The 12,063-nt window shown below is 39.5% G+C and overlaps 1 protein-coding gene across 1 annotated transcript; it reads left to right on the top strand.

The window, feature by feature from the left end:
- Nucleotides 1-663: 663 nt before the first annotated feature.
- On the top strand, nt 664-1,944 carry LOC137085318 (uncharacterized). The gene is made up of 3 exons (XM_067451865.1): nt 664-772; nt 909-1,033; nt 1,185-1,944. The coding sequence occupies exons 1-3, from the start codon at nt 770-772 to the stop codon at nt 1,783-1,785; spliced, it is 729 nt and encodes a 242-aa protein (XP_067307966.1). The 5' UTR covers nt 664-769; the 3' UTR covers nt 1,786-1,944.
- Nucleotides 1,945-12,063: the final 10,119 nt, after the last annotated feature.

Here is a 12,063-nt window from a genome sequence, read left to right as displayed (position 1 = left end):
TGCGCAGAGTCAATTTAGGCAGAAAAAGGCACATTTTTAATAGTAAAGCCAATATCCACTAGAGGCTAAAGTTTGTGAATAAACTTTAATATTGGCTTGAGAAGCCCAAACCTCACACCAGGACTCTAACTCGGGTTGCCTGAAGCACAGCAACACCATGTGACCTAGCCCATGGAATTGGGTTACTTTTACACTGTTGCCCGAGGAACTTTTTCGCCCTCACGTGAATCTCTCGATTGTGCGGATTCCTAATGAAATAAAAATTAGCTAGAAACTGAGAACAATGGTTAATGTGACCGCTCCTTAGAACGTGTAGTTAAAAAGTTCAAGAAGCAGAATCCTGGAAGTTTTAAACTGTGAATGCGACTCTTCACGATTGCTGCAGAATAAGTAAAAGTTACACATGCTAGCCACTGATTTCAGGTGCGTGTGCGTCACATGACATATTGCTTTAAAATCCAAAAATTATTGGCAAGTCTGTTTAAAATGATGAGACATTAATTAAAATATATAATATAATATTTGTTCTAAAATAAAGTGCTCTTTATTGAGTCATTTACACACACAAAAAGCCAATGACATTATTCAAGATTGTTAAAGTCAGTGATCAAGCCAGTTTTCTTAGTAATTTTGTGCTCTTTTCTTTTTTTTAGAGGAGGGAAGGTCCATACTCAGAATAAATATCACCCCCTTCCTCTTTCACTCTTATCACTCTTTCTTCTTTGAAGACTTACAGCATCTCTGAGCTTGAAGATTTGAAACAACAAACATGGTCAGTCACATTCAAGATTTACAAGCAATTAATAGAAGTGGTGTTGGTTTGTTTGTCTATCATAATGGATATGCATATGATATTAATCAATTTGTTTTGTTTTTCTCTCTGTGTGTACTGTGTTTTGTGTGTTTAGAAGTTCACTGTGTTTCTGAGTGGACTCCTGCTGCTCTTCCTGCTTCCCAACTGGACAGAAAGTGTTGAAGACGACAGCGTTGACATCAAAACTCTTGCCCGTATTATTAACTTCTTTGAGCAGAAGTAAGTCTCTCTCCAGTGTCAATGAAAAATTCAAAGTTTAAAGTTAAGCAAAGAGGAAGTAGAGCAACAAAGAGGAAATGAAAAGCAGTCGGACAAATGGTCATGGATTCAAAACATTAGTCAGTTATTGATTTTGTTTAATATTTTCCAGCTATAAGAGGGTTGATGAAGACGGACATCCCCGTCAGTACGCTACTGCCATCAATGTGCCGAAGGATCAGTGTCAACAGAACTTTAATCAGAACAACTTCCTGACTCAAGAGAATGCTGAGAACGTGAGAAATGCTATTAAAGACGACTCAAACGCACTTTATCAAGGTTCAGAGCTCATCGCCGCAGGAACTAGAAAGGTTGTAATTGACAAAAAGAAGCAATACAACATGCATTCAGAGTCTCTCCTGCTGAATCCTGCTGGAAACTCGCCCATGAGCAAACTTCTGAATAAAAGAAAAGACGGCTGCTCTGTTTTCTTCACCTTGGACTCTCCCTGTGTTGGCACGTGTCTGGATGCGACAGGCCGTCACAGCATTATAGAAGCTCTGAAAAACTGGAAAGAAAACGATGGGATTAAAGCTTTTGTCTTCAAGGATATCTGGAAGTTTGACACTGAAAAAGATCTTCAGACCAAGTTTAAGCAGATTGTGGCTCATGTTCCTCTCTTCCGCTGTGTGAGTGAGAATAAGTGTTATGCTTGTAAAGGGGAAGGACACACTCCCATAGACGAGCGCTGTCTGCCTTCAAGAGAGATCTAACAGTTATGCAGTAACATTCACTAATTTCCCATGTGATTCTGTATCAAGATCTTCTATCCTTTGTTTTAAAAATCGGTATGCTTAGATGGAGTTGTAAAATGCATTTGAAAAATAATCTTGCTTCTTGCTTCAGCAAATAAAATAATTCTGCTTGGCAAATTTTGTGTTTGGGATTTATTTCAAGATGCGAGTATAGTAGTGCACATAAACACGTCCATGTGGGTCATAAAAGTAATGTCAAGTATAGCGCTTTTTATAATGCAGGTTATTTCAAGGCAACTTCACAGTGGTAAAAAGTGAAGATACAGGTCCTTCTAAAAAATTTGCATATTGTGATAAAGTTCATTATTTTCCATAATGTAAAGATAAAAATTTTAATTTCATATATTTTAGATTCATTGCACACCAACTGAAATATTTCAGGTCTTTTATTGTTTTAATACTGATGATTTTGGCATACAGCTCATGAAAACCCAAAATTCTCAAAAAATTCCAAAGTCTCAAAAAATTAGCATATCATGAAAAGGTTCTCTAAACGAGCTATTAACCTAATCATCCGAATCAACAAATTAACTCTAAACACCTGCAAAAGATTCCTGAGGCTTTTAAAAACTCCCAGCCTGGTTCATTACTCAAAACTGCAATCATGGGTAAGACTGCCGACCCGACTGCTGTCCAGAAGGCCATCATTGACACCCTCAAAGCGAAAGGGTAAGACACAGAAAGAAATTTCTGAACGAATAGGCTGTTCCCAGAGTGCTGTATCAAGACACCTCAGTGGGAAGTCTGTGGGAAGGAAAAAGTGTGGCAAAAAACGCTGCACAATGAGAAGAGGTGACCGGACCCTGAGGAAGATTGTGGAGAAGGACCGATTCCAGACCTTGGGGGACCTGTGGAAGCAGTGGACTGAGTCTGGAGTAGAAACATCCAGAGCCACCGTGCACAGGCGTGTGCAGGAAATGGGCTACAGGTGCCGCATTCCCCAGGTCAAGACACTTTTGGGCTACAGTGAAGCAGCACTGGACTGTTGCTCAGTGGTCCAAAGTACTTTTTTCGGATGAAAGCTAATTTTGCATGTCATTCGGAAATCAAGGTGCCAGAGTCTGGAGGAAGACTGGGGAGAAGGACATGCCAAAATGCCTGAAGTCCAGTGTCAAGTACCCACAGTCAGTGATGGTCTGGGGTGCCATGTCAGCTGCTGGTGTTGGTCCACTGTGTTTTATCAAGGGCAGGGTCAATGCAGCTAGCTATCAGGAGATTTTGGAGCACTTCGTGCTTCCATCTGCTGAAAAGCTTTATGGAGATGATGAAGATTTGGTTTTTTAGCCCGACCTGGCACCTGCTCACAGTGCCAAAACCACTGGTAAATGGTTTACTGACCATGGTATTACTGTGCTCAATTGGCCTGCCAACTCTCCTGACCTGAACCCCATAGAGATTCTGTGGGATATTGTGAAGAGAAAGTTGAGAGACGCAAGACCCAACACTCTGGATGAGCTTAAGGCCGCTATCGAAGCATCCTGGGCCTCCAGAACACCTCAGCAGTGCCACAGGCTGATCGCCTCCATGCCACGCCGCACTGAAGCAGTCATTTCTGCAAAAGGATTCCCACCAAATATTGAGTGCATAACTGAACATAATTATTTGAAGGTTGACTTTTTTGTATTAAAAACACTTTTCTTTTATTGGTAGGATGAAATATGCTAATTTTTTTAGATGTATGCCAAAATCATCAGTATTAAAATAATAAAAGACCTGAAATATTTCAGTTGGTGTGCAATGAATCTAAAATAAATGAAAGTTTAATTTTTATCATTACATTATGAGAAATAATGAACTTTATCACAATATGGTAATTTTTTGAGAAGGACCTGTATAAGGCCTTACTTACAGGCATAATGCAAACGGTGGTGTTTGTGTAAAATTGAGAACTCTGGTGCAAGAAAGAAAACAAGCTTTGTGCAGCTGTTGGGGTGAGCGAAGACAGACACAGTGGGTGCTGGCGTCATGCCTCGGAGAGGAGTTTATTTTAAACAATAAAAAACTAAATCGCTTTCTAGATAACACATTTTTCAAGTGGAAAAGGCCAATCCTTTACACAGACTAAAAAGAAATATAAAACACAGCTGCCGCATCTCTCCATGGGCAAACTTTAATCTAACTGACAGCTCTCCTCAGTCTCCCTTTCCTCCACATCCCAAAGCTGCTCCATTGGATTGAGATCCGGTGAATGTGGAGGCCGTTTGAATTTAGTTAATTCACTTACATGTTCAAGAAACCAGTTTGAGATGATTTGAGCTTTGTGACATGGTGCTCTATTCTGCTGTAAGTAGCCATCAGAAGATGGTACACTGTGGTCATAAAGGGACAGACATGCTCAAAAAACAATACTCAAGCAGGCTGTGGAATTTATAAGATGCTCATACTAAGGATCACAAAGTGTGCCAAGAAAATATCCCACACACCATTACACCACCAGCAGCCTGAATCACTGATACAGGGAAGGATGGATCCATGCTTTCATGTTAATAACGTAAAATTCTGACCCTGCACTCATTAAACCCAGACTCATCAGACCATGTTTTTCCAATCTTCTATTGGCCCGTTTTGGTGAGCCATGTTAATTGCCTTGGTTTTCTGTTCTTATTTGACAGGAGTGTCTTCTGCTGCTGTAGCTCATCTGCTTCAAGGTTGGACGTGTTGTGCATTCAGAGATGCTCTTCTTAACCCCGATTGAAGTGCTTATTTGAGTTACTGTTGCCTTTCTATCAGCTGAACTAGTCTGTTCATTCTCATCTGACCTCTGGCTGATATCAGCAAGTCATTTTCAGAATTGCTTCAGAAATGATTCAGAAATGCACAGGGCAAGATTCAGAAATGTATTTCTGATGCACACACAACTGTACCTTGATTTACAAATTGCTTGCGGTCTGTGAACTTAACTGCATTTGTGTGTGAATTTTAAGACTCCCCTGACTTGGCTCGACAAACAAATGCCCTTTTTAAACAGGGAATGATCAGCAACCAATCAGATATCGCCCTTGTTTTAGCCAATCACAAGAACGCACCCCACATGGGGGATTGTTAACTTATAAGCAAATCACATGAACGTGTTTACACATCGCGATATAGCCTACAGGTGGTGCAGGAGAGCACGAACACAAGCGCTGGCTAGCGCGGTGGAGGACTTCTTCTGGCAGATGCCTGCATTTTCTTTCTCTGAGTTTGTTGCTGTTTGTCAGCTGCCAATGGCAATAGTAACTCACGCGCGCAAAACACAGCTTGTATATCACTATATTAGCTGTTTATTAGAACTCATATAGCAAATAACGCCTTATTATGAGTGACCATATTCTACATCTTTATACATTATGCAATGAAGTTCACAGACCGCAAGCAGTTTGTAAATCAAGGTATATTTGTGTGTACATCAGAAATACATTTCTGAATCTTGCCCTGTGCATTTGTGAATCTTGAGAGCATTGTTAAAATTTCTTAGCATTTCTGAATTTTATGTGGATTTATGAATTTTGTATGCATTTATAAATTTTGTATGCATTTGTGAATCTTCTGTGCTTTTTAAATTTTGTGTGCATTTATGAATCCTGTGTGTGCATTTATAAATCCTGTGTGTGCATATGTGAATGTAGTGTGTGTATTTATCTTTATCTTTATTACTGATTTAGCTCCATATCTTTCTGCTTTTCTTTAGACTTGAAGTACAGACTGTGAACATTTATACTCTTTTATTGTAAACAACTTTGACCAGAAGTAAGTAGGCCTGAAGTAACTTCAAACATTATATTACCTTTTACCCTTTAAAGATTAGCAGAAAAGGATGGAATGAATGAAAAGCTGTCAGGCAATCGTGTGTTTGCTTGAGTATTGTTTCGCATCTTTCTGACTGAGGAGAAAGCAAATGGACTAAAAGGAAAAAGAATATTAAAAACAAGTTACATTTACAAAGTAGCAGCTGTCAAAAAGATGGTATAAAGCAGTGTATAGCAGAGAATCTCTTACTAACTTCTACAACCCCAAATCAGAAAAAGTTGGGACAGTTTGGAAAACGCAAATAAAAAAAGAAAGAAGTGATTTCTAAATTTACTTTGACTTGTATTTCATTGCAGACAATATGAACACAAAATATTTCATGTTTTGTCTGGTCAACTTCATGTCATCTGTAAATATGCATCCTTTCCTGTCATTCAGACCTGCAACACATTTCAAAAAAAGTTGGGACAGGAGCAATTTAGGGCTAGTAATGAGGTAAAAGGGTTAAATTATGTAATTTGAAACAGGTGATGTCAACAGGTGATTGAAATTATGATTTGGTACAAAAGCAGCATCCAAGAAAGATCTAATCCTTTAGGAGCAAAGATGGGCCGAGGATTGCCAGTTTGCCAACAAATACTTGAGAAAATTATTGAAATGTTTAAAAACAATGTTCCTCAAAGAAAGATAGGAAGAGATTTGGATATTTCACATTCAACAGTGCATAACATAATTACAAGATTCAAGGAATCTGGAGGAATTTCAGTGCGTAAAGGACAAGGCCGCAAGCCTAAGCTGAACAACCGTGATCTCCGATCCCTCAGGCGGCACTGCATCAGGAATCGTCATTCATCTATAAGCGATATCTCCACATGGGCTCAGGACTACTTTGCAAACCTTTGTCATGTACCACAATACATAGTTACATCCACAAATGCCAGTTAAAACTGTACTGTGCCAAAAGGAAGCCTTATGTTAACAGTGTCCGGAAGCGCCGTCGACTTCTCTGGGCTCGGAGGCATCTGGGATGGACCATCACACAGTGGAAATGTGTACTGTGGTCAGATGAATCAGTATTTCAGGTATTTTTTGGGAGGAATGGACGCCGTGTGCTCCGGACCAAAGAAGAAAAGGATCATCCAGACTGTTACCAGCAACAAGTCCAAAAGCCAGATTCTGTCATGGTATGGGGTTGTGTCAGTGCCCTTGGCAAAGGTAACTTGCACTTCTGTGAAGGCACCATTAATGCTGAACGAGACAAGAAGATATCTTTTCCAGGGACGTCCATGCATATTTCAACAAGACAATGCAAAACCACATTCTGCACACATTACAAAGTCCTGACTGTGGAGGAAGTGTCAGGGATCAGGAAGTGGAGGACCCAGATGCAGAGTGAACAAGGACAGTTTATTAACAAGACAGATCAACAGACACAATGGGGTAGTGGATGAGTGACAGTCCAAACACCAGGGCAGGGGAAAGACACGACGATGACGGGCAGGGGAGGATGACCACTGAGACCAGTCCAGGCAGCCAATGAACTTCACGACAGCTTGGGAGGCAACACCAGGCAGGGCGGGGTTGGACCAATCCAGGCAGGAACCTGAGGCTTGAGGTTCTCACCGAAGCAGGAGTCTTGGCTGACAGGCAGCGGAGACAGCGGCCAGGGAAAAACACTGGACAGAAAACAACACAGGACACACACACGACAAGACTCTAGACAAGACAACAAGAAACAGACAAACTAAGAACTATGACTAAATTAAACAAAAACTTAAAATAAAAACTGGAGCTAGAAAACGAAGAAAAATAAAACAAAACCAATCTCTATAAAAAGACTGAACTGAGAAAATAAAAGTGGAAAACAGGAAAAATAAAAAGGTAAGCTATCAGAACCAAGAAAACTAAACAATAAGGCTAGAAGAAAAATACCAAAATAAGACCTGGAGAAAACAAGCAAAAATAAAGACAGAAACTTCACTAGACTCAAAAACTCAGGAACAAAGAAAAAACTGAAAATAAATTCAAAGCTAGAAAAACAGGAGACACTAAAACTAGAAAAGGCTAGACTAGGCTAGACAAGGAGCTAGAGACATGTACGCACAAGCAAACGCTCACAAACATACACAACGAACCAGCAAAGACATGAGGGAAGGTAGCACAATATAAAGGGACCAGAGCACATGAGGAACAGGTGAGCACAATTAGTGAAACGAGGACTAGACCAGACTAAACAAGGGGGCGTGGTAACAGTAAACAAGGAGGCAGGACAAGAGGAACACATGACAGACACAAAGAGAGACAGATCCATGCACTAAGACACAACACAAACATAGAAACATTAAACAAAGACAAAACAGACAGAGCTGCCAGGGCAGAACCCTGACAGGAAGAGGGTACGGGTACTTGACTGGCCTGCCTGCAGTCCCGACCTGTCTCTAATAGAGAATGTGTGGCGCATTTTGAAGGGCAAAATGCGACAACGAAGACCACGTACTGTTGCCCACCTTAAGACTTGTTTGCAGGAAGAATGGGACAAAATTACGCCTGAAACACTTCATCACTTGGTGTCTTCAGTCCCTAAACATATTTTAAGTGTTGTGAAAAGGAATGGCAACATTACAAAGTGGTAAATGCTTTACTGTCCCAACTTTTTTCGAAATGTGTTGCAGGTCTGAATGACAGGAAAGGATGCATATTTACAAATGACATGAAGTTGACCAGACAAAACATTAAATATTTTGTGTTCATAGTAATAAAGTGTTCATTGTGTTCATAGTCAAAGTCATTTTAAAAAGAACTTATTTTTTTTTTATTTGCACATTCCATACTGTCCCAACTTTTTCTGATTTGGGGTTGTACTGAAAACCAAATTAAAAGAGGAGAGCTGTACTCAGATCTCCCTGTGTTAAACCCTGCCTTAATGAGTCAAACTCTTGTAGGAAATGAAGATTGTGGCTCATGCTGTCCTCTTCAGCTGTGAGCGTGGGACTGAATGTCAGCCTTGTGAAGGTGAAACACTCCCACGTCTGCAGTTAAGTAATCGTCATATTTGGCATCTGTTGATATTTGGCTGGCAGCAGATGAGGGCTCAGCTCACCTCACCTCACCTCATCCAAATTTCAATGCTGAGTTACTTAAATTAGGCACACACCTCTAGTTACTTAAAATGACATTTTAATAAATTTAAATAGTTGTTTCCATCAGGAGAGCCTTGTTTACATTACCAAAACAGCTGAGTAAATGTAGGGGAGACCCGGATTGGTTGTAACACTTTTTTCTTCAGCACCTAAAACTAGGGGAGAGCGGGGCACTATCTAATGCTTCTCGGTTTGTGTAAATCCACTTGGGGTTCAGAGTATTTATTTTCCCCCCACATTAATTTCACATGTCTAGTACAATCATGTGGTATTTTGTTTGATTAATACAGTCAGTGTATACTTTTTTCTTGATTTACCCCGAGAGAATGGAAGTGAAATGATATAACATGCCCCATAGGTGAGGTATAATGTAACATGACCATATGACAGCTTAAAATGTTACCTGATATAATCAACCAAATATCCAAGACAAACTAAAATATTTTGTCAAAATACAATTATTAACTTTTAAAAATAGAATATTTGCATTTAATCATTAAAAATATACAGACTCCAGCAATTTGTCAGTCACTGATGAACAGGGATTGGATGAGTCGTCTAATTATAGTGAAACGGATTTATTTTCTTTTACCCCTGTATTGCCCACCCAAGTTCATAAACTACTCTCAGGGGAAGTGTCTGCAGTGTCTGCAGATATTATTGCCGAGCCTATTGCGTCAATTTTTGAGACAATTGAGTCTATCCGCCAATGTAATACGGTCATCCTGGAAATCAGCAGGGCCACTGAGAGGGCTCATCCAGGGGTTTCGCCTTCTCCAGTTGGAGGATCTGTTCCACCCGTGCCGCCTACTGCTGTTGGGGGCTCTCAAACTTCACAGCAACCAATAAATAGTGGAAAATATCCTAGACACAGCACACTTCATTAGAAACCTCTTAGTATAAATCCCTTGATCTCTATGTAATAACCAGTACACATAATCAGCATACAGCGTTTAACAGGACATGGGCACACACGTCTGAACATGACAGACAATACACAAATGAATAAATGAATAAAATGTTTTCGGATTTTCCTGTCCATGTCTGACAACACCCCGCCATCACTTTGAAGACACGACCTTCCCCTCCGTGGCAATATTTGGGGAAGTTTTCCTGAGTGAAGCCTGTCGGGGTCCAGTTATGTTCCCTTTCCTCTCTAACTAGATGTTAACCCACTATCTACCTCCGGGCCAATAAGTGGTACCCCGGTTTTCTTCAGCGCTGGTGGTGCTAGCCAGCCACAAATGCCACCAAACAACCTCTTTTTCCCCCGTGGACCCTACAGGCTCAAATACAGCTCACACACGTCTTCATCAATGCATTATCACAAAGGGACCGGCATTATTCTTCCCCTACCCCTTTTAAAACCATAAAACAATTAAAAATTGTCCACAGGTGTGCTCACCCAGCTTATCACTCCTTTCATGTTTGTCGCTCTGGATGACGTCACTCAACATCCCTCGTATGTGAATCAGTACCACATCTATATCACAGACTTTTTGAGATGATGACAAATACAAATTGGCCCTTTGTTACAACCTAGCCCACTACTGGGGTACTGGGGTTGTAACACATACTGGGTAAGTTGTAACAGGTAGGCAAAATGCACAAAAACTAAGGGTACTCCAGCTAGGTGATATGCCACAAAAACAGTTTTATTTTAAATGAATGGCTGCAACAATAAAATATGTCTGAATATGTGGAGTGTATGTGCATATTGTGTGTGTGTGTGTGCATGTATGTGTTTAATTGTGCATGTTTGTACAAGAACATTCAAATGTGCTTGTTTTTGTGAAATATCAGGACACAAATGTGTATAATGACATGGGTATGACATAGGAATTACAAGGAGAGGGTGAAATATGAGGACATTCCCCATTTTTCAAAATGCTTATAAATCATACAGGATGAGTTTTTTTGAGAAAGTAAAAATGCTGAATGTTTCCTGTGATGGGTAGGAGCAGAGAAGGGGGATAGAAATGGATTAGAAGGGGGATAAAATATGGTTTGTTATAAAACGAACAAATTAACATAAACATAAGCATTCTGTAGAATAATTAAAACCACAACAATGTTCTTAGTTGTATTTAAGTGGATGGTTGTTTCAAACCATGCGTTATAACCTACCCCGCCACTGTCCATTGTTTAGCTGGATGTATTAGCATGGTGCTTTGAAATTAGCAGGAGGTTCATACACAATTCTTTACTAGAGAAACTACATTTTGACCTGATATAACTACAACATTATCTACAAAGGTAGAAGTACTAAACAAAATATTATTTTGTTATTATTTTTTAAAACTTTCTTACCTCAGAAACTATGGTAAGAATTTACAGACAACATGAGATGTAAATAGCGGCTGCGTTATGGAGGATGATTCAAATTATTATTATTAATATTTTGTGTGTGTGTGTGTGTGTTTACGTCGCTCAATTATAGTGCTTTGTCAGCTACAGAAACTGATAGCCAGGCAACAGGCAAGTGACCAATCATGAGTGTCGACATCACTTCACAGATTCCACTAGCACAGTTCAGCACGGGTTAGCCAACCATGTTTACCAGGCTCAACTGGAACCGTTCCTTACCACTCTAACCATTCGCCCCGATGGTGCAAAAGCAGCTGTCGACATGTTTGAGATGAGCAATCAAATCAAAGTAGGCAGGTTTTTATTCACACAAGCGTCTGAGCACAAATTCCAGTGCAATTCATTTCAGTTCATAAAAGTAAAAGATGCAAGTAGCTAAACAAGATAAACATTTAATAACTGACAACTGTTTCATGATAGAAATGTTAAAAGATTGACATAATCTAAGATGGAAGCTAAAAAACTTTCTTTCTTTTTAAAAAACTAATTGAAAATATATCATGTAGGCCTACATGATTCATAACTGTCAATGTGACAAGACAAGAAAAACATTAACCAAGCCATTTTTAATAACTTATTTAGTTGCCTAGCTTTCCCTGAAGCCTTTAGTACATTCACTTTTCTAAGAATATGATTCATAAAACATAGCCACAAATACCCTTCAGTCTCACTATAGGAGCTTTCTCAATAATATATACCCATACTCTGACATATTTCTTTTTTTAATCAAAATTAAATTATCAAACTTTATTTAAAAAAACAAACAAACAAACAAACAAAACCCAACCCACAAGAGCACAACCATAACTCTATGGTATATTAAAGATGCACTATGTAGTATTTTTGCAGTACAATATCCAAAACCCACTAGGCCTGTGTTATATATTTTATTCTGCAGAAGCGCTTTACTCTTAGCAGTGTGAACAAGTGTCACAGCAGCCGCTGAGTGAATGCAGAGTAACTTCATAACATCATTTTAAACACACTTAAATGGGTGATG

This window comes from Pseudorasbora parva, chromosome 8 (genome assembly GCF_024679245.1).
Source record: "Pseudorasbora parva isolate DD20220531a chromosome 8, ASM2467924v1, whole genome shotgun sequence".
Lineage (NCBI taxonomy): Eukaryota > Metazoa > Chordata > Actinopteri > Cypriniformes > Gobionidae > Pseudorasbora > Pseudorasbora parva.
This window is presented reverse-complemented; position numbering and strand designations above follow the sequence as displayed.